The sequence below is a fragment of the Muscardinus avellanarius genome (assembly GCF_963383645.1).
Source record: "Muscardinus avellanarius genome assembly, chromosome: 11".
Taxonomy (NCBI): Eukaryota; Metazoa; Chordata; class Mammalia; order Rodentia; family Gliridae; genus Muscardinus; species Muscardinus avellanarius.
Window position 1 is genome coordinate 8,805,331 of NC_137797.1, and position 22,413 is coordinate 8,827,743.

Genomic DNA, 22,413 nt, shown 5'->3' on the forward strand with positions numbered 1-22,413 from the left:
AGAAACTTAGCTTTTCAGTAAACTTTAGCTTTTGTGTGGTGCGTTGTTAGAAGAAAACTCTGATCAGCTGGATAAGAAAGAGAATCTAAGCAGGGAGAGTTTTAGTTTAGAAACTTTCATTTAAGAAAAAGTAACTCTAGGCCTAGGTCAGGGCAGAACTCTATGGACTATGGGAAGACTCGGCTTGTTATCAACAAGATTATCCTGAGAGTAGGTCACAACACGGCTTTTTAAAAAGCAAATCCGACTTTCTGATTCTCATTGATGTTGCCATTATGTCCCATTTCCAGAAGCGCTTTGCTGACAGGAACCCCAGTACCACCACCACAAAAAAATAAAAAGTCCAGGCGAAAGATGGTAGTAATGAGAAAATAGATTGAAAAGATACTTGCTAATTTGTCCATTCAGTAAGTACTTACTGGATGCTTACTCTTGATTCTGACCTAAAACTCTGATGGCACTTACGTTTGACAGGTGGGAGGGAGGTCAGTGACAGTAAACAAAGATATAACGTGATATTAGTAGCAAGTGCTATTAAGAAAAATAAAATCAGGTACAGTAGTACACACCTGTAATCCCAGTACTTGGGAGGCTGAGTCAGGAGGATCTCATATTTGAGGCCAGCACATGGTAACTTAGTGAGATCCTGTTTCTAAATAAAAAGTAACATAGGTTGCGGTGTAATTCAGATTTAGACCGTTTCTGAGTTCATTTTCAAGTACCACCAAAATAAATAAATAAAGTACAGGAAGGATTGCTGGGAAGAGCCTGCAGATAATCGAGGAGGATGGTGAAGGAAAGGTTTTCTGAGGGAGGAAGTGGCCTGGAGCAGAAGCCTGAGTGGAGTGGAGCGGGGAGCCACGCATGTGCATGTGTTGCTGGGGAAGCTGTCCAGGGGGCGGGAGCATCGTTGGCACGTCTGAGCACTAGGAGAGATGACGGGCGTGGTGAGGAGCACGTGGACTACAGAGACGGAGCTCCGGTCCCTCGTCATCTGTCGTGGCCTTGAGTGCTTGCTGGCACATAGTGGGGCTTAGTGAGTACTTGTTGAATTGCTAGGTAGAGTTTTGAATAAATGAATAAATGATTCATTCTCCCAATAAGTTTAGAATCTAGGAAGGGTGAGAAACTAGAAGATCTATGGAGGAAGCTGTGGGTAAGCTTCCTAACAAGTGCCTTTCTTGCTTCAGAGAGCTTAAGAACATGGACTTAGAGGCCAGACTGGCTGACAAATTACTTACCTCTGTGTGCCTCAGTTTCTGAAAAATGAGAACAGTACCCAGTGCATCTGGTCACTGGGGCTTCTCAGCCTCTGCAGTGTATACATTGGGCTAGATCATTCTCTTTGAGGCTCTATTCTGTGTATTATGGAGGGTTTTGGTTTGTGGCTTCTGCCCACTAGGTGCCAGTGGCAGCCCTCCAGCAGTGACAAGTACACATGCCTCCTGCCCCTCATAGTTGGAATGGCGCAGTAGCGAGGACCACTGGGCACCCCGAGGAAGGCAGTTGTTGATAGTGCGAAGCACCTGGCATGTGTGCTGTCACTCAGATTAACACAGGGGCGCCTGGGAAAAGGTAAGTGCGTCACCGGTAGCAGCCCCGCGCAGCTCAGTCTCTCATTTGGTTAAATAAATAGCAGAAAATATAAAAATAAAGTCCAGATGCTGCTAGGATGTCACAAATGTGTTTGTCTATTCCCAATAAGACTTAGGTATACTCAGAGCCACTTTCAATAGGCATAATGCATTCCAGTCATGTGGGGTCTTGTGGCTTTACCTTAGATATTAAGTTATCTCCGAACTGGAAGTTTCTTTTTAAAACAGAGTCTTGCTATGTTGCTCAGGTTGATCACTAATTTCTGGGCTTAAATGCTCCTCTCACCCCAGCCTCCCCAGTAACTGGTAGGACAGGCATGAGCTACTGTGCCCAGACACTCAGTGATACTTAGTGGAATCTCTCCATATCATCAGACACAGCTCACATTAGTCTGCTTGCTTGCTTGCTTGCTTGCTTCCTTCCTTCCTTCCTTCCACTAGGGATTGAACCCAGGGGCATTCTACCTCCAGGCTACACCCCCAGCCCTATTTTTTTAAATTATTTATTTTGAAACAGGGTCTCACTGAATTGCAAAGGGCCTCACTAAGTAGCAGCTGGGGCTGTCTATGAACCACAATCCTCCTGTTTTAGCCTTTCAAATGCTGAGATTACAAGTGTGCGCCACTACTCCCGGCTTTTACTCTTTATTTTTGAAACGGGGTCTCACTGAGTTGCAGAGGGCCTCACTAAGTAGCTGAGCCTGGTTGTGAATCTGCCATCCTTCTGTCTCAGTTTGGGATTACCAGCATGTGCCACCACACCCGGCCAGATTAATTTTCTTTCTTTCTTTCTTTCTTTCTTTCTTTCTTTCTTTCTTTCTTTCTTTCTTTCTTTCTTTCTTTCTTTCTTTTTTTCAGTACTGTGGATGGAACCCAGGGGCATTGTTCCTCCGAGCTACACCCCCAGCCCTATATTTTAGTCTTTTTTATTTTTTGAAACAGGGTCTCACTGAGTTGCAAAAAGCCTTGCGAAGTAGCTCAGGCTGTTTATGAACTGCAATCCTCCAGTCTTTGCCTCCCGAATGCTGGGATTATAAGCCTGCACCACTACCCCTGCAAGATGAATTCTTTTTGTTTGTTTGTTTGTTTTTTGCAGGTCTGGGGATAGAACCCAGGGGCATTCGACCTCCAAGCTACATTCCCTGCTCTATTTTTTAGGCTTTATTTTGAACTCAGGTCTCCCTGAGTTGCTGAGGCTGTCCATGAACCGCGATCCTCCAGGTCTCAGCCTCCCAAATGCTAGGATTACAAGCGTGCGCCACCACGCCCGGCTCAGATGAATTCTTTATAATGGATTCCATGACTTGTATTCGATTCTATGATTTGTATGTACTGCAGTATATTAAGACATTTTTCTGTCAGAGTACCAACCTTCCCTCCCTCCTTTCTCTCCTTTTCTCTTTCCCTTCCTCACTTCCCCATTATGCTGCAGTACATATCCTTTTTTTTTTACATATTGATATATTTGGAGTATATTCCTAAGAGTAGAACTGATGAATTAAGAGGACTAAATATTTTTAAGATGTTACTACCAAACTTCTTTAAAGATGTCATATTCCTACCAGTTGTGTATGAGAGTACTTTTCTCCACCTCTCTGTTAGATAAACACTTTTTTTTTTTTTTTTTACTTTTTTGCTGGGTATGAAGTGATAGCTCATTGGCACTTAAGTATTCCTCCAGTCAGGACTGTAGTTAGGATTTTTTTTTTTTTTTTTTTTTTTTTGCGATAATGAGGATGGAATCCAGGGACATTCTACCTCTGAGCTACACCCCCAGCCCTATTTTTTTTTTTAATTCTTTATTTTGAAACAGGGTCTCACTGAGTTGCAAAGGGCCTCACTAAGTAGCTGAGGCTGTCTGTGAACTGCAGTCCTCCTGTCTCAGCCTCCTAAATGCTGGGATTACAAATGTGCATGTAGTTAGGATTTTTAACAGGAATAAACTATGAGATGTGAGTGATGTACCCACATCTACTTGAATTGCCAGTAGATATGGATCATAAGATATTGGGAGATGGATAATACGACAATTCTTTAATAGTAAAAAGCTGAAGCCAGGCATGGCGGCGCATGCTGATAATCCCAGTATTTGGGAGGCTGAGGCAAGAGGATCGCAGGTTCATGTCCAGCCTCAGCTACTTGGTGAGGCACGCTGCAACTTAGTGAGACTCTATTTCAAAAATAAAGAATGCAAAATAGGGCTGGGGTGTAGCTTGTAGAATGCCCCCTAGGTTCAGTCCCCAGTAGCCCCCCCCAAACCTGGGCATTAGGATTAAGGTATTTATTTATGAGAAAATTACAAAAATTGAATTATACTGAGAAATCTGTGTAAAGCCTTATTCCCCAGATTTGTTAGCAAATTACCCTGCTGCAGAGTTCATTTTTCTGAGGAAGCTGAGCACAGTGGCAGGCAGATCATACCCAAGAAAGGACTGTATTTTATATGCTATGTTGTGCCAGAAAATCGATGCTATAATGTACTTCGATGTAGTTACGTATTTGTAGTATGAATATTTTTCTTTATATTAACGATCATTTTGATAACAATAGCTACATATATCCACTGCCTCCCTTGTTAGGCACTTGAGTAGTTATCTCATTGAACTCCAGCAGCAATCTTTCACAGTAAGTAAAATTTTACTTTGAGAGCAACTGGACCCTAACTGGTAAATGCTGGAGTTTGGCTTTCAGCCTTTGATATACAAGTACATTACTTAAACCATGCAGCCTCTTGATTAGATGAGTATGAAGGAGAATGGGAAAGACTCAGAACTGAAACTTTACTTTTCATAAGTGTAAAGTAGGCTACCACACCACAGGCCTGATCAGTGCCAGGCTGATGGGAGTTTGTGCTCTCCACCTTCCTTTGTGTGGGATCTGGCAACATTACCGAGGATTTGGTAATCACTTAGCTCTACTGGTTGGAAGACATTTGACTGGATGCTATTGGTATTTTATCATATGTATTGAATATCCATTATAGAGAGCCACATTTTATTTTGTGGTAAAAAAAAAAGAAACCATTAAATTTATTTATTTATTTATTTAATTTATTTTTTGGCGTGTCTGCAGATGGAACCCAGGGGCATTCGACCTCCGAGCTGCACCCCCTGCCCTATTTTTTATTCTTTATTTTGAAACAAGGTCTCACTAAGTTGCAGAGAGCCTCACTAGGTAGCTGAGGCTGTCTGTGAACCGGGAACCCTCTGGTCTCAGCCTCCCGAATGCTGGAATTACAAGCCTGCGCCACCATGCCCGGCTTCATTAAATTTATTTTAAGAATAAAATAAGAGCCAGGCGTGGTGGCCCACGCTTGTAATCCCAGCATTTGGGAGGCTGAGACAGGAGGATCTGAGTTTGCCGACAGACAGCCTCAGCTACTTGGTGAGGCCCTTTGCAACTCAGTGAAACCCTGTTTCCAAATTAACAATGAAAAATAGGGCTGGGGGTGTTGCTCAGAGGTAGAATGCCCCTGGGTTCCATCCCCAGTCTGGGGGTGGTGAGAATAAAGTAAGAAACAAAGTGCTAATCCTTTCCTTCAAATAGTTTAGCATGCATTTGTAGATGGACATATTCATCATGCTACAAAGCAAGAGGGGATTTTGTGCTGAAAGTACGGCCATTGAAACGACTAGTGTTTTCAAGTTAATCAGCCAAGGTTTTTTGGAATAGGTAAATTTGGAGCCAGGTTTGTAAGATGATGGATATGAACAGGCGGCAAGACCAAGTTTTCTTTTTTCTTTTTCCTTTTTGGTGGTACTGGGGTTCCTGGAAGGCCTTGTCCCTCCGGGCTACACTCCCAGACCTTTTTTTTTATTTATTTGGAAACAGGGTCTCTTAAACCAGCGAGGCTGACTACGATCCTCCTGTCTCCGCCTCCCAAGCGCGGGGATTACAAGCATGTGCCACCACGCCCGGCAAGACCAAGTGTTCTAAAGAACACTGTACTATTATAGCAGAGCCCATTCAGTTTTGAATGTTTCATACTTTTATTTACTTTTAGGTGAGATTTCACAATATTTTCTAGGCTAGCCTCCAACTCCTGTGCTCAAGTGACCTTCCTACCTAAGACTTTTGGATGGCTGGGACTATGACATAAATGTTTCATAATTCTAACACAAGTGGCCTGCCACAGGTCTTGTTTGAAGTTCTCATGGAGGTTCAGTGTGAGCAGACCTTTTCTAGCATCTCACTTAGTGGCTGCCTTCCTTTGCCTCCTTGAGCCATCTTGATTGCTCAGATTTGTAGTAGCAACATTTAAATATAAGATCTAGACTTAAAGAACAATTTTTAGTTGTTTTTCATAAAGATATGAAGATTAGTCAGGTGTTATGGCATGTGTCTGTAATCCCAGTACTTGGGAGGCTGAGCCAGGAGGATTGCAGGTTACAGGCCAGCATGAGCAATTTAGTGAGACCTTGTTTCAAAAGAAAAATAAAATAAGGCTGGAGGTCTAGCTCAGAGGTAGAAACCCCTATAATCAATCCCTAGTACCCAAAGGTGGGGGAAGATAGTAATAAAGGTAAGAAGTAACTTTAAATTGTTGTATACCACTCACCCAGTTTTATTAACCAGAAGTTGCTGTTTACTGACAGAAAGCCTGGTGTATTGATATATTCAGAACCTACCATGGCCTGATTCTAACCAGATGTAGCATTTATCTTGAGATTATCTGGGAATTTGAGATTTAAGAAATTTGAAAAGTCTAGGTATTTTTTAAACCACAAAGCAATTAGGCAGTTAATTTTTTTTTTTTTTTTTTTTTTTTTTTTTTTTTTTGGTGGTACTGGGATTCCTGGAAACCCTTCTACTTCTGGGCTACACTCCCAAACCTATTTTTATTTGGAAACAGGGTCTCTTAAGCCCACGTGGCTGGCTTCGAACCTGCGCCATCCTCCTGTCTCTGCCTCCCAAGCACAGGGATTACAAGCATGCGCCATCATGCCCAGCTAATTTTAATTTCTAAAAGCAATTTTTATTATTTGCTTTTAAGGAAGATTCTATATAACCTCCTTCCCTTCTTCCCTTTTCTTCTTTTTTGAGGCGAGTACCAGGGATTGAACTTGGGACATTCTACTCCCAACTATGTCTTCAGTCCTTTTTATTTTGTAATAGGGTCTTACTAAATTGCTGAGTTCTCAGTTTCTGAGGCTTGTCTCAAACCTGCAATCTTCCTGACTTAGCTTCCCATGTACTGGGATTACTGGTGTGCAGCACCGTACCCAGGTTATATTTGTTTTCTTAAAAATGTTTACAAAGTAAGCTCATTATTCCAAACTAACGGGCGTGCGTGTGTGTGTGTGTGTGTGTGTGTGTGTGTGTGTGTGTGTGTGTGTAAGGGGGGATTCCTGGGATTGAACCCAGAGGGTTCTACCTCTGAACTATACTCCCAGGCCTATTTTATTTTTTATTTTGAAATAGGGTCTTCCTAAGTTAGCACACACTGGTCTTGAACCTGCAGTTCACCTTTCTTAGTGTCTCAAGTACTAGAATTATAGATCCAATTCAGTTTGGAACTTACTTAAATTCATTATTTACATTTAAAGCTACAGAATTAATAATTTTCATCTAAATTTATTAGCTTTAGGTTTTTTTTTTTTAATCCTGGAAAATGTGGATACCTTGTTCGTAGCTAATTCTTGATAAGAATTTTGTGTTGTTTACTTACCTAGCATGCATGCCTGGGTTCTGTCCCCAGCACTACCCCTAATAAAATAAAAGATTTTGTGTCGCTGTTGAAGCATGTCAGAATTTCAGGTTAGCCTGTGTGATGAAGGGCACTCAATTCTTTTTTCAGTTATGAAGCATTCCAGATTAGAAGTGACTCTGAATATAATAGGGAGCTCAGTCAACTCACTAGCCTGTAGGGCTCAGATTTCTTTCAGATTCCCAGAGTACAGATAACCACGAAGTTAAATGCTCTCTGTTTTATCCTGTCTATTTTGTGAACTAGAGGGCTGTGGTTAGTATGGCCTCTGGGGTCTGAGACTTCTTGGGGAAATGTATGGATCTGTAGAACAATTGATACGCAGTGCTCTTGCTTCAGAGGTGAAGGGAAGGGAGCTGGCCTTGTGATAGAGGAGCTCTGCCAGCTTTGGATTCTGAACCATGTGAGGAATCAAAGACAATGAGCTGGGTGTGATGGCACATGCCTATGACTGAAGTATTTGGGAGTTGACCTGAGGAGTGCAAGTTTGAGACCAACCTCAGCAATGTAACCAGGCTCTCTGAACTTTAGTGAGAGCCATTTCCAAGTAAAAAATAAAAATAGGGCTGGACTATAGCCCAGAGTTAGAATGCCCCTTGGGCTCAATCCCTAGTACCACCAAAAAAAAAAAAAAAAAAACCACCCCAAAACAAAGCAAGTAATGAGAAAAAGACAACAGAGTATAGTTTGCTATCTTCTGATAGTGTTTCCCCAGACTGTATACTTTTTGATTCTGTTGATTGGCTGGTGACTTCAGAACCACTGACAAAGGGGAAGTATATGTTCTGGGCAATCACAGTAGTTACAGGGGAGTACAAATGAACAAAATTTCTAGCCTTGGTAGTTCTGCTCTCCTGAGCATCTCGTGGGAAGAACTTTACTAAGCAGATGGTGCTAAGCAGGAATGCCCAGGTTCCCCAGAGCTTCACCAGCCATTGACTTCCCTGGGCTCTGATGTGGGGGTGGACACGTGGGGGTGAGTAGCAAATAGGTATCCTCGGTGACAGTAGGTAGGAAATAAGATCCTGGTGGCTGAAGCATGATAATTAGTCCACAGAAGATTGTCTTCATAAGGGAGATGGCAAACCATCAGTAAGAGATATGGAAAAGTATGGTATTCTTTCTATTTATAGCTCTAGACTCTTACTTTATTAGAGTATAAAAAGTAATAGATTGTACTGGAAACTCCTGTACAGATTATTTCTGCTTCTTAAATTCTTGTGTGTGGACTAAAGTATCACATGTCTGGTTTCAAACCAAAAGAGAATTTATGGGGGAAAGTTTAAGTAAAACTTTCTTGGTTCTTGTGTTATCTATTTTTGTTAATGTAACAAATGAGGCCGGCTAATTTGTAAAGAAAAGAGATTTATGTAGCTTATGGTTCTGGTGATCCAGGAGCATGGCACTTGTTTCTACTTGGTTCTGCTGAGGGCTTCCTGGTTGCATCACAACATGGCAATGTCATCAAGGTAGGAACCATGTGCAAAAGGGAAAGATCACATGCAAGCCAGAGGAATTTAGGAGCCAGGCTCACTCTTTACAACAGTCTATCCTCATGGAACTATCTAGGGGCCACAGGACTACAATAATCCCTCTCTAGGGAATTTCCCCCCCAAAGACCTAGACCTAGCCAGGTTCTTTTTTTTTTTTTTTTTTTTTGGTGGTACTGGGGTTCCTGGAAGCCCTTCTACCTCCGGGCTACACTCCCAGACCTATTTTACATTTATTTGGAAACAGGGTCTCTTAAGCCAGCAAGGCTGGCTCCGAACCAGCATGATCCTCCTGTCTCCACCTCCCAAAGCTGGGATTACAAGCCTGCGCCACCATGCCTGGCTAGCCAGGTTCTAATTAGATCCCACCTCTTTAAGGTTCTGCCATTTCTATACCCCCACTTTGGAGACCAAGCTTCTCCTACATGAATTTAGGAGGGCAGAGGCACAAACCATATCCAAAGCATAGCAGAGAAGATACTTGCTTTTTGTATTGTATAGTCTGCCTTCAAAATCTATTTAAATGACCATTCTGGCTTCCAGTCGTTTATAAGAAATAAATGTTTTTGCTTAGTGTTTTAGCATATACCTATATGCTACTTGAAGGCTAAGGCAGGGAAACCATAAGTTTGAGGCTAGCCTGAGCAACTTAGCTAGACTCTACTTCAAAAAATTAGGGTTGAGGATGCAGCTCAGTGGCAGTGTTTGCCTAGCATGTGCAAATACTAAAAAAAACATTTTCCCCTCTTTTTTTGGTTTAGAAAAGTAGTTAAATCACTTCGGTGTATGTGATTAGAAGGATGAAACACTTTAAATTTTCAAAAAAATTTTTTTTTGCTTGAAAAACATTATCTGAATAATCATGTCATCTTCCTGAAGACATAATTATGCCAAGGGGGTAGCCCTTTAGGAAACGCCTCTTTCATCTTGGTTTTCTGTGTCAGATGTTTCAGCTTGCAGTGCGTTGTTGGTCCACAGCAGCCCTGGCCGCTCCGCCCTGTGGTTTTGTGTTCAGACTGCTCATCAGTACTCTGTGTTACCTCTGCTCCTTAAATGAGTCGGTATTAATCAGAGAATTAGCAAGGGATCCTGGGAGAGATTGTGACTGGCTCCCTATTTTGGGTGATAGTGTTTATTTAATTTGCTAAGTCATGTAATGTAGGCAGACACAAACAGTTTGAGAACTTCTAAAGGAATGTAAGTTCCAAGCACGGTATTAATTATTATTTGATGACGATGGTGATGATGGTGGTGGTGGTACTAGATGTTGAACCCTGGGGCATTCTACCTCTGAGCTACCACCCCCAACCCTTTTTATTGTTTTTATTGTAAACAGGATCTCCTAGGTTGCTGAGTCTCACTACTTGCCGAGGCTGTCTTCCTGTTTCAGCCTCCCAGGTACTGAGATTACAGGTATGTACAACCCTTTCTGGCCCAAGCATGCTATCTTTATTAGAAAATGATTGGGACTCACTAAAATATGAATTAGATAATGTTAAACAGATCTTTTTTATGCCTTGCCTCCCCCTCCCCCTTTTCTACTGTGTGAATGTTTTTGTATAATGGGAAAAATTGGGCTGTCTTAAAGGTAAAGAATTAAATAATAATAAAGGGACGATTTGGTGAGTATTTTCTGCATAGCTGACACATTGATTATTGGTTAGTTATCTCATTAAATTTTTCTTAAACTCAGTGAATATTGTGATAGTATCCCCATTTTTAGGTGTGAAAATGACGGCTCAGAGAGGTTAAATAACTTACCCAGAGCCAAACTGGTGGTAGGAGGTCAGAGGACCACATAGTGTGAACAGAGGACCTTTTGATTCATGTGCAAACGCACAAGCTTACACTGCCTCTATTCTGCTTTTGAGGAGCAAATGGTCTGCGTAGATCTTGGGTAGACTGTGATGAAAAAATGGTCTGGTTGTCTTGGTTGCTCTGCGGGTTCATTTGTTTACTGCCTGTGCCCACCCCAGCACCTACCATATGTATAACACACACTCAGTAAATATTTATTTAGTTACTGTGGTACTGGGGATTGGACCCAGGGGCATTCTACTTCCAAGCTACACTCCCAGCCCTATTTTTTATTCTATATTTTTGAAACAGAGTCTAAGTTGCAGAGGGTCTCTAAGTGGCTGAGGCTGGCCGCGAACCTGCAATCCTTCCTGTCTCAGCCTCCCAAGTGCTGAGATTACAAGCATGCACCACCACACCTGGAAATAAATATTTATTGAATGAACAAGTATGTACGGTTAACTGGGGAAAATAAAGCTGTGCTGACATTTTTGTTTGTAGTTTTTGTAAGTATATGCTATGTTTGTGAACATAGTAAAGTACATCCTGAACTAATATTTATTGGGTTTATTTGTGGCATACATAACCTTTTAGAGAAGAAGAAAGCACCTTCTGTCCCATATGGTTTCTGGAGGCTATCAAGAGTCTGAGTACTCCCTTCCTGGTCATGTCCCTCCTCCTTTCCACACTACTGGCAAATGACTCTTCTTGATTCCCCAAGTAATTATTTTCATCCCTTTTGCTTTTGTACATGTGTCTTCTTTGGTTAATGCCCTTTCCATCTTTTCAGTTGTTGTTGTTGTTGTTGTTGTTGTTGTTGTTGTTGTTGTTGTTGTCGTCGTCCTCCTTCTCCTCCTCCTCCTCCTCCTCCTCCTCCTCCTCCTCCTCCTCCTCCTCCTTCTCTTCCTCCTTCTCCTCCTCCTTCTCTTCCTCCTCTCTTCTTTCTTCTTTGTACCATTCTGCTCTTGGCTTAGTGGTCTTCTGACTTATCCCAGCCAGCTAGACCCTGCTCTGCCTTACTTCAGAACCCTGGTCAGTGGGTGTGAGTCGGCCTCTGTTTCTTTAAGCAGCTTTTACTATAAACTCTGTCTGTGTCCATAGCACCTGGGATTTGATAGGGAGATGGTAAATATAAAAAGAAAAATTAAAATTAATAGCTTGCCTAGTGCTACCATAAATCTTAGAGAACATTCCATTTTAGAGATGGGGACACCCTATCCACTCAAGCCTCTTCTTTTTGGAGATGAAAGTGATTCCATAAGGTCATAAAACTCACTAAATGATTTTGCAGTATAGCTGAAAACCAGCACTCATGATTCCAGCCCAGTGTCCTTTCTTTGATTGTGTGTGTGTGTGTGTGGGGTGGGGGGTACTGGGGATGGAACCCAAGGGCATTCTACCTCTGAGCTACACCCCCAGCCCTATTTTTTATTCTTTATTTTGAAATAAGGTCTCGCTGAGTTATAAAAGGCCTCACTCAGTAGTAGCTAAGGCTGTCAGTGAACCGTAGTCCTCCTGTCTTAGCCTCCCAAATGCTGGGATTACAAATGTGTGCCACCACGCCTGGCTCATTTTTGGGTTTTTTTGAGATTTTTTTTTTTTTTTTTTTGCTTATTATAATGGCAACACTTGTTTCATGTAGAAAATTAAAAGATATAGATAAACAAAATGGAGAAAGAGAATATAAAACCTTTCTCTTCCCACCATCCAAATGGCGATCATCCTTCTACTTACAATGTTCTCTGAGCATAGGAGAGATGCATATGTATGTGTTACATAACTGTGTTAGGACATCCACTCAAATGTATTGAATGCTTCTCTCTTCTCTTCTCTTCTCTTCTCTTCTCTTCTCTTCTCTTCTCTTCCTCTGGTACTGAGAATTGAACCCAGTGGCCTCTTATCTCTGAGCAACACCCCAAGCCCTATTTTACTCTTTTTTTTTTTTTTAGTATTTTTATTTTTGGAACAGGATCTCACTGAGTTGTATAGGGCCTCTCTAAAGTAGCTGAGACTGTCCGCAAACCTCGATCCTTCGGTCTTAGCCTCCCAAATGCTGGGATTACAACCATGCGCCACCACAGCTGGCTATTTTACTCTTTTTTTTTTTTTTAATTGTTAGATTTTTTTTAAATTGGTGCACTGTATTCATATATCATAATGGGATAAAAAAAAAAAACTTTTGTAGACATACATGCACACATCGCCCAGTTAGCCCCTACCCAATCCCCACCCCGTTACCTCCCCATCCCTCCTTCCCATGCTTGGCTTAGTGGTTGACATCTAGTATTATAGCTATTTATCCAAAATTAAAAATGATAATCTCACATAACAGTTTCATTTGTCTGATACCAAGCTTTTGATGACTTAAAGATAACATTTCAATATTTCTTTTTGCTTTCTTTCTTACCAGAGGATAATTTTTTCTTTTTTTTAAGGTGAAACTATCATACACTTATTTATTTATTTTCCAGAAAAAATCTATTCTCATATGAAATATGGACTCTAGATACCCAAAACGATCTCGAAAAAGAACAAAGCTAGAAGATGTGTATTTTCTAATTTCAAACCATATAAAGCTACAATAATTGAAACAGTGTACTGTTATAAAGGCAGATATATAAACCATTGGAGTTAAATAAAAGCCTAGAGATAAATTCTTCCATATATTGTCAAGTTATTTTTGACAAGGTTTCCACGAACATTTGGTGAAGGAAATAATAATCTTTTAACTAAATATTGTTGAAAAATAATACTTAGATGAGAAAGAATAAAATTGGACCCTTATCTAACACCATATACAAATATTATCTCAAAATAGATAAAAGACCTTAAATATAAATCTTAAGACTATAAACTTTTAGAAGAAAATCTGGGTCATAAAACCTCACAACATTGAAATTGGCAGTGATTTCTTGGATATGATTTCAATGGCACAGGCAACAGAAGGGTAAACAAACTCCCTTAAAAAAAATATTGTATATCCAAAGACAATGTAAACAGAGTTAAAAGTTACTGATAGAATGGGATAAAATATTTCCAAATGCTATATCTGAAGGTATATTATTATTCCAACTAGAAATCCTAAAAATTAGCAACAATAAAAGCAAACAATACAATTTAGAGATAGGTAAAAGACTAACATAAATAATGAATCTCCACAGATAACTAATCTTAGTTGTCTATTGGATAGAAAATCTTGTTTCTCTGGTTCTGGTGTGTGTTACCTATTTCTATTTTGTAGTTAATCTCTTTGAGTATTTTCTCTAGTGCTGGTTTTGAAGACATAAATTCCTTCAGTTTCTGTTTGTCATGGAAGCTTCTTATTTCCCCATCTAATTTGATAGAAAGTTTTGCTAGGTAGGAAATTTTTGGCTGGAAGTTGTTTTCTTTCAGAGTTTGGAATATTTTACTCCAAGCCCTTCTGGCTCTCATGACTTGGTTTGGGAAGTCTGGAGTGATTCTAATTGGTTTGCCTCTGAATGTCACTTGGCCCTTTGTTGCCTTTAAGATTCTCTGTTTGAAAGTGTTTCCACAGTGGTCATTTTGACAATTATGTGGCATGGGGATCCTCTTCTCCGGTCCTGTCTAAAGGGAGTTCTATAAGTTTCCTGGACCTGTGTATCGACCTCTTGCTCTATGTTTGGAAAATTTTCTGTTATTACTTCCTTGAAGAGATTGTTGATCCCATTGGTTTCACTTTCTTTTCCCTCCTCTATTCCAATTATTCTTAGGTTAGCTCTCTTAAAATATTTCTTCAATGTCAGATTCCTGCTGTTGGATTTTTTTTTTCTAAATTAGAAACTATGCGTTCATTTTTGGAGTGATCATCTTCTAGGAGCAAGATTCAATTCTCCATGTAGTCTAATCAGTTGTTTATACTTTGAATTGAGGCCTTTACTTCATTGATTGCATCCTTTATCTCTTTTTGACTCTCTCTGAATTCTTTTAGAAACTCCTCTATTATTTCTACAGTTATTTTCCTGATTTGATCTTCTAGAAATCTCTGAATTTCTGTTTTATCGGGTTCTGATGTTGTGGGGTTGTGGGCATTCATTGCTCCATTGTTATTCCTCTTTCCCATGATTTCGGGAGTTTGTGTCTTCTCTGGGTTCTTCCCTGGGTCACTACGACTTCACTTAAGATGCTCTGGATCTCGAGTCTGGTATCTCAGTCATCACTACTCCTTTACTGGGTTGTATCTCAAAGTCTCAGACCCAGGGAGTCAATCGAGCCTGCTTTAGACCATGGGGGGTGCAAGGTTGGGCGTTCTCCTGTGGGGAGTTGTGACAATGGTGTGATATCTCTGCCACTGCCACTCCCCCACTGGGTAAAGTCCCTGGGAGTGCAGTACTGGGATTTCTCCTTTAGGGGCCGCAATTTGACTCACTGTTTTTGAGTGCGCTGATGAAGCTGTAGTGAACTCGGTGAATTTGTTGCTGCCACCACTGGCAATATGGCACCACTGTCACGCCCTCAGCCGTGAGGCTGGCGTATTTCTTCTCTGGTTTTGAGCTCTTCTCTGAAGGGTGTGCTGAGCCCGGCCCCTGGGAGCTTTAGATGCTCCCTGTGCCTAAAAATCTGCCAAATTCTGCCCAGCTGTTCCGTAGCCGCTCACCTCGGTTCGCTGTCCGCCGCTCCTCTCTGGGGCCTGGTGGGCTATTGAGTGCGTTGGTCTGGAGCCATATGGTGAACTCGCTGCTGCCGCCAGCAGTATGGTGCTGCTGCTGCATCCTCAGCCATGAGGCCGGTGTATCTCCTCTCTGGTTCTGAGCTCTGTTCTGAATCCCCCTCCTCTCTGGGGCCTGGTGCTGCAAGGGAAGATGGCACTCATGCGTCTCCGCACTGCGACTCCAGCCGCAGCACTGCGGGCTGGTTTCTCTCTGGTGTCTCGTTTTTCCAGCCCTCTTTTTCTCTGTCCCTTGTATTTACATTTTTTGTTTCTCTGCTGATGGTGTTTTCTGGCTATGAAAGGTGCTGATTTTGTGGTAATAGAGACTGGTTGTTAGCGGGGCTCGTAAGCGCCACTTTTCTCCGTCGCCATCTTCCCGGAAGTCTATTTTACTCTTTTTATTTTAACACAGAATCTCACTTAGTTGTGGAGGGTCTCATTAAGTTGCTGAGGCTGGCCTCAAACCTGAGATCCTCCCAGCCTCATAAGTATTAGGATTATAGGAGTGTGCCACCACACATGTCTATATCGAATATTTCTGTTACCCTGAAAGTTGTATCATGCCTTTGGGAGACAGGTTCCTTCCCCATTCCCACTCTACTGGCAGCCACTGATCTGATTTCTGCCCCTGTAATTTTGCCTTTCTCTGAGCTTCATATAACTGCATTATATAGTAGGCCTCTTTCACTTAGCATAATGCTTTTGATCTTCACTATTGTTGTCTATAGCAAATAAGTGGGATTTATTTTTTTTATTTTTTTTTTCTTTTTGGTGGTACTGGGGTTCTTGGAAGCCCTTCTACCTCCGGGCTACACTCCCAGACCTATTTTTACATTTTTTTATTTGGAAACAGGGTCTCCTAAGCCAGCGCGCACGGCTGGCTTCGAACCTGTGCGATCCTCCTGTCTCTGCCTCCCAAGCGCGGGGATTACAAGCGTGCGCCACCACGCCCGGCCAATAAGTGGGATTTAAAAAATTGCTAAAGTAGTAGTTCTGTATATAGACATAATCATAATTTTTTATTCTGTACACAAGTCAAAGGACATTCTAGTTGTTTCTGGGATTAGGCAGTTACAAATAATGCTGCTATGAATACTCATGTAGCTCTTATGTGGACATAAATTTTTATTTTCCTTAGGTAAATATTTAGGAATGAGACTATTGGCTTGTATAGTAAATTTAACTTTATAAGAAACTTGCAAACTGGCTTCCAAAGGAGCATTATCATTTTGGACCCCCTCCAAGTAATGTCTGAAAGTACCATTTGCTCCTTATTCTCAACACCAAAGGTTATTGGTAGTACTTGTATTCTGACACAGCCCAACAATGACCTTCACATTTTCTTATTGGAAACAAGTGTTGTTTAAACTAAGGGCTTCTGTAAGCCTTTTTCTTTCCTTTCTACTTTACAAATATTTAGTAATTTATAGTGTGTGGTAGATGAAGAAGATTGACTACTCTCAGATCCCCTGGCTGGCCCTTGAAGAGGAGCCATAGCAGATTATGGTGACAAATTTGATTGTTTGTTTATTTTGTGGTTATGAGGATTGAACCCAGGGTCTTGGTTCAGATTATGCACTGGAACAGATTACGCAGAATAGAGGGTTCTACTTTGCTGCCTCCATACGGCGTGCTTTGCTCAGCATTCAAGTGCTGAGGAACATTGTAGGGAGAAGAATATTGGGGCATGCCTGGCCTTATGTGGCCTCTCCTCTTAGGTGGCAATGCCAGAGAGGGTCTTGGTGACAGCTGTTTCTACATTCAGCTAAATTTCAATGCAGTCTGTTAGCACAGCCATCCTGATTGCCTGCCCAGTGATTTGAATGATGGGGCCATGACATCTAAGGAGTAAGATCAAAGGGTGAAGTTATAGTTTACAAGATAAAAGTGTGGTTTTCACATTTTTCACGGCTGCCACTCTTGCCCCAATATACTGACTCTTGCCAGCATCTTAGGAGCCTTTATTTTCTTTTGAAAGCAAAAGGTCAAATATGTACTGAGCTACAAAAATATCTGAGCTATATCTTCTTTAAGAGATTTTTATCAACAAAGTGTTGCAGGTTGCTAAGAAATGTTTATGAACTTGCTCATCAAGCACATTTGCCTGCTAACCATTATGTTTGTGAGTTCCATTTCAGTGCTGTGGTATGGATTTTTTCAAAGCCAGTTCTTCCTGACCACCCCCTCCAGTTTGTTATCTTTTGTCTATAAACATTTAAAATACAAATATTAACTGGAATAGTGTTGTGGTTTAGCTCCTTGTTCTACTTTGGTGCAGACTTTGCACAGGAGGGAGGGAGGCAGAGGGAAGAAGAGGGAACCTAGTCATGTGATACTGCTTGTCTGGCAGAAGCCTTTTGATTCTGAGCAGAGAAACCAACTGTTTACTATTTTGGGTGAATGAGGTTGGTTGGTTGCTGCGAGCATTTTCTCTAAAGGAACCCTCTCCTCTTCCAGCCTACACATTGAAATCACGGTCTTGCTTTTTGGCATTTGAGTAGAGGAGAGAGGTGTCTGTGTCAAGGCTCAATGCTGACAGGAAGAAATGTCTTGCCAAGAGACTTATGATTCTGACCTTCTGCTGTCACTGCTTTTAATGCCCCACTCCCTAAGTAGAGTCGGGATCTAGCTGTTCTTGCAGCCCTTTGCATTGCAGAAATGAAGTGCCCACTTTGACCTAGAGAGCAATGCTAATCAGATCTTCAGCAAATAATAAGTGGCTGCTTAAGGAGTGAGGGAAAGAGAACTGGCTTCTTGCAACACTGACCTCTGGAGTCTTAACATCTCCAGCATGCTGGAGGAGAAGAACGGGATCCACCAGCCCACCTGCAGGATTCTGCCGCTCTCATGGATTGTCCTGAAGCCAGGGAAGGAGAGCTACTCAGCCATGTGCCTGGCCCCTTATCACAGTTTGCGGGAAGGTTAGAGTATTTATCCCTTCGGGATTTGCATGCTTTTGTTTCCTCCTAAACTTAACTGTTGTCCTGTATCACCTTCCTATTTCTCTATAGACATCCAAGCTTTGACTTTGGATGGTTGGTTTTTTTCCTTCCAGAGTTCATATTAAAGCTTGTTGAACACCCAAAAGATAGGTAACTGGCATAGTAATGTAAGGTACTGAGGTGTATTTTGTGACTTGATGGAAAAGTGATTAGGATATTTCACTTTCTCATCCCCTTACTTCCCCACATGTAGAGCTCATATAGCCAAACCAAGGTTGTGGACGAAGGGAAGAAAATGCAGTGTCTTATGAATAAAACATACTCTGGCCTTGGATGCATCTATGCAAATAAATAGGGAGCTAGTGATGGTGACCTCAGTTTCTTCCGTCTCCTAAATAAAGTGAGTAGATAACCTCTAAGATCTCAGAACACTAAGCCATCATAATTTAAAATAATACCTGGAAGACTTTATTTTAATAATACATCCTTACATCCTGGTTTTGGTTAGGGTGAACAATTTGCATCAGCCTTATCCATCTTAAAGGACTTTTCATTTGTGAATATCCTTTCATATTCTAAAACTCGTGAAAAAAGTATTCTTTGGAAGTGGAATGGACACATTTAAATTCTACAGAAAAGTTCAGTTTTAAATTTGAAGAAAAAGCTGGGCATGGCGGTGCATGCTTGTAATCCCAGAATTTGGGAGGCTGAGACAGGAGGATCATGGCTCAAAGACAGCCTCAGCTACTATTTAGTGAGGCCCTTTGCAACTCACTGAGACCCTGTTTCAAAATAAAGAATAAAAAATAGGGCTGAGGGTGTAGCTCGGAGGTAGAATGACCCTGGGTTCCATCCCTGGTACTGCAAAAAAAAAAAAAAAAAAAAAAAAAGATTCTTTCAGAAGAGTTAGAGGTTATGGCAAAAGGAGGGTAGGGACTTTATCCAAATTCTGTCAAATGTGACTGGGAAAGAATTATCAGTATTTTTCTTCTCCCAGCTTGGAAACCCTAAGTATTCATTGTAATAATTTATACGCAGCCTACTTTCTAAAAATGGATATTTTCGTCTCAGCGCTCTCTTTGGGACTTGCTCAACATCAGGCCAGTTTCTTTTGTTGGATAGTGGGTGTCTTCACCCATGGGGACAGGAGGCCTTGAGCATGTGGAGTCACCATGCATCTGCTGAAGGGGAGCGTGAGTGACCGCCCAGTGCCCAATCTGCAAAGAAAATACTTTTTAAGAACTGGTTGTTGGTTTTTCTTTAAGTATATAGGAGACCTCTGAACTAATGTGACCATAAATGCCATGGTATCATTAGAGGGGACATTATTGAAAAGGCAGAATGGCTGAGGACTTGAATCTTTGAGCTGCTACCTTTGACTTTTTTTATTTTGTGGTACTGGGCATGGAACCCAGGGGCATTGTACCTCTGAGCTACATCCTCAGCCCTATTTTTTAGTCTTTTTTTAATTGTTGAAACAGGGTCTCACCGAGTTGTGAATAGCCTTCCTAAGCAACTGAGGCTGTCCGTGAACCTCAATCCTCTGGTCTCAACCTCCTGAATGCTGGGATTACAAGCATGCACCACCACGCCTGGCTTACCTTTGACTTTTTATAATGCAGAGAATTGTAATGTTTCAGATTCTCAGTCTGCTTATTAAGAATATTCTTGAAGCCAGGAGTGGTGGCGCATGCTTGTAATCCCAGCATTTAGAAGGCTGAGGCAGAATGATTGCAGTTCACAGACAGCCTCAGCTACTTAGTGAGGCCCTTTGCAACTCAGTGAGACCCTATTTCAAAATAAAAGAATAAAAAATTGGCCTGGGGGTGTAGCCTGGAGGTAGAGTGCCCCTGGGTTCCACCCCAGTACTGCCAAAAAAAAAGTTGCATTAAGTAAAAAAAACCTGTAGGAAATAGAAATGCAGACTTGTCATGAGTAGAATCAGAATAGTACCCAATGAGGCCGGGCGTGGTGGCACACGCTTGTAATCCCCGGCTTGGGAGGTGGAGACAGGAGGAGGATCGCGCTGGCTTAAGAGACCCTGTTTCCAAATTAAAAAATATATCTAAAAAATAGGTCTGGTAGTGTAGCCTGGAGGTAGAAGGGCTTCCAAGAACCCCAGTACCACCAAAAAAAAAAAAAAAAAGAATAGTACCCGATGCAATTTACTTTACATTTTTATGGTGTGCTTAGAACCTTGTTTTTAGAATTCTGTATATTTACTGGATCTTGAGAGGACTCAAATTAGGTCTTATATAAAACAAATATACATGCTGGGCGTGGTGGTGCACACTTGTTAGCCCAGTGCTTGGGAGGCTGAGACAGGAAGATTCCACAGGTTTGAAGCCAGCCTCAGCTACTTAGTGAGACCCTGTTTCCAAATAAATATAAAATAGGTCTGGGAATATAGCCCAGAGGTAGAAAGTCCCTGGATTTCATTCCCAGTACCACACACACACAAAAAAAAAATAATAAAATAAATATACATGTTATTTAAAAAATTATTTTTGTTTTGTAAGCTGCACAAAAGATGTACTGTGCCTTAGGTGATAAAAGTATAAAGGATATATGATATTATTTCATTTGGGCTAAAGCAGGTGTTTGAGGGATAAAGATAGTTCTTTCTTGAAATACCCAGATATCCAGTGAAAATGATTCTTTAGTCTTGTGCATTATTATTATTATTATTATTATTATTATTATTATTATTATTATTATTATTTTGCAGTACTGGGGATGGAACCTTTGAGCTAAACCCCCAGCCCTATTTTTTTGAAACAGGGTCTTACTAAGTTGCAGAGGGCTTCACTGAGTAGGTGAGGCTGGTCTCAAACCTGTGATCCTCCTGTCTCAGCCTCCCAAGTACTGAGATTACAAGCAGTGAGCTACCACACCCAGCTTGTGCTTTATTAATAGATAATAACAATCTTTTATTTCTTCCATAGTTTTTTCTCCCCCTCCTTCTCTTTGTGATACTGGGAATTGAACCGAGGGTTGTATGGGTGCTTGTCAAACATTCAATCACTAAGCTACATCCCTCATCCTTATTTACTTTTTTAATGGATTTGTCAAGATTCAGATTTGCCTTATTCATTTATTCAGGATGAGTGAGCAGTCTTAAAAGACTGAATTTTTGTACCACCTTCTGGTATAACGTGGCCCAGTATTATATCAGGACTGTCCAGTATGGTTAGCAACTGGGCAGATGTGGCTGGCACAACTGAGAAACTGAATTTCTAATTTTATTTGATTTAAAATTTTTTTGAAGATTTAAAGAAATACAGCCGGGCGTGGTGGCGCACGCTTGTAATCCCCGTGCTTGGGAGGCGGAGATAGGAGGATCGCGCAGGTTCGAAGCCGGCCGCGCTGGCTTAAGAGACCCTGTTTCCAAATAAAAAAGTATAAAAATAGGTCTGGGAGTGTAGCCCGGAGGTAGAAGGGCTTCCAGGAACCCCAGTACCACCAAAAAAAGAGATAGAAATACAGAAAATAGTTACAGCTCCATGCCAAAATGGCATGGGAGAGGTGGCCTGGGCCAACTCACCACTCCCCTGATTTAAATTTTTTTTTTTGCCGGGCATGGTGGCACATGCTTGTAATCCCAGCATTTGGGATGCTGAGACCAGAGGATCATGGTTCGCGGACAGCCTCAGCTATTAGTGAGGCCCTCTGCAACTTAGCGAGATCCTGTTTCAAAATAAAAAATAGGGCAAGGAAGCCGGGCGTGGTGGCACATGCTTGTAATCCCAGCACTCAGGAGGCTGAGACAGGAAGATGGTGGTTCATGGACAGTCTCAGCTACTTAGTGAGGCCCTTTGCAACTCAGTGAGACCCTATTTCAAAATAAAGAATAAAAAACAGGGCTGGGGGTGTAGCTCGGAGGTGGAATGCCTCTGGGTTCCATCCCCAGTACCTCCAAAAAACCCCCAAACAAACAAACAAACAAAAAAAAAAAAACGAGGGGTGTAGTTAGGAGGTCAGATGCTCCTGGGTTCCATCCCCAGACCTGAAAAAAAAAAAAAGGCTTTTTTTTTTTTTTTTTTGAACTGAGAATCTCCGAGCTACACCCTCAGGCCCTATTTTTATTCTTTATTTTTAAACGGGTTCTTAATAAATTGTGGGGGTCCTCCCCAAGTAGCTGAGGCTGGCTGCAAATCTGCAATTCTCTAGTCTCAGCCTCCGTAGTACTGGGATTACAAGTGTGCGCCACCAT

At 41.5% G+C, this 22,413-nt stretch overlaps 1 protein-coding gene across 2 annotated transcripts in view; it reads left to right on the forward strand.

Annotated features, from left to right (window-relative positions):
• Window positions 1-22,413, forward strand: part of MRTFA (myocardin related transcription factor A) — a gene marked incomplete at both ends in the record, with an annotated part of 118,642 nt that overhangs the window by 28,874 nt on the left and 67,355 nt on the right. Inside the window, one exon of one of the 2 annotated variants that reach the window (XM_080705226.1) lies at window positions 18,050-18,179. The exons of the other annotated variant lie outside the window; for it this stretch is intronic. Within the exon in view, the coding sequence (XP_080561352.1) occupies window positions 18,050-18,179 (130 nt within the window). Of the gene's footprint in view, window positions 1-18,049; window positions 18,180-22,413 lie in introns of those variants that run through there. 2 annotated transcript variants of the gene reach the window in all.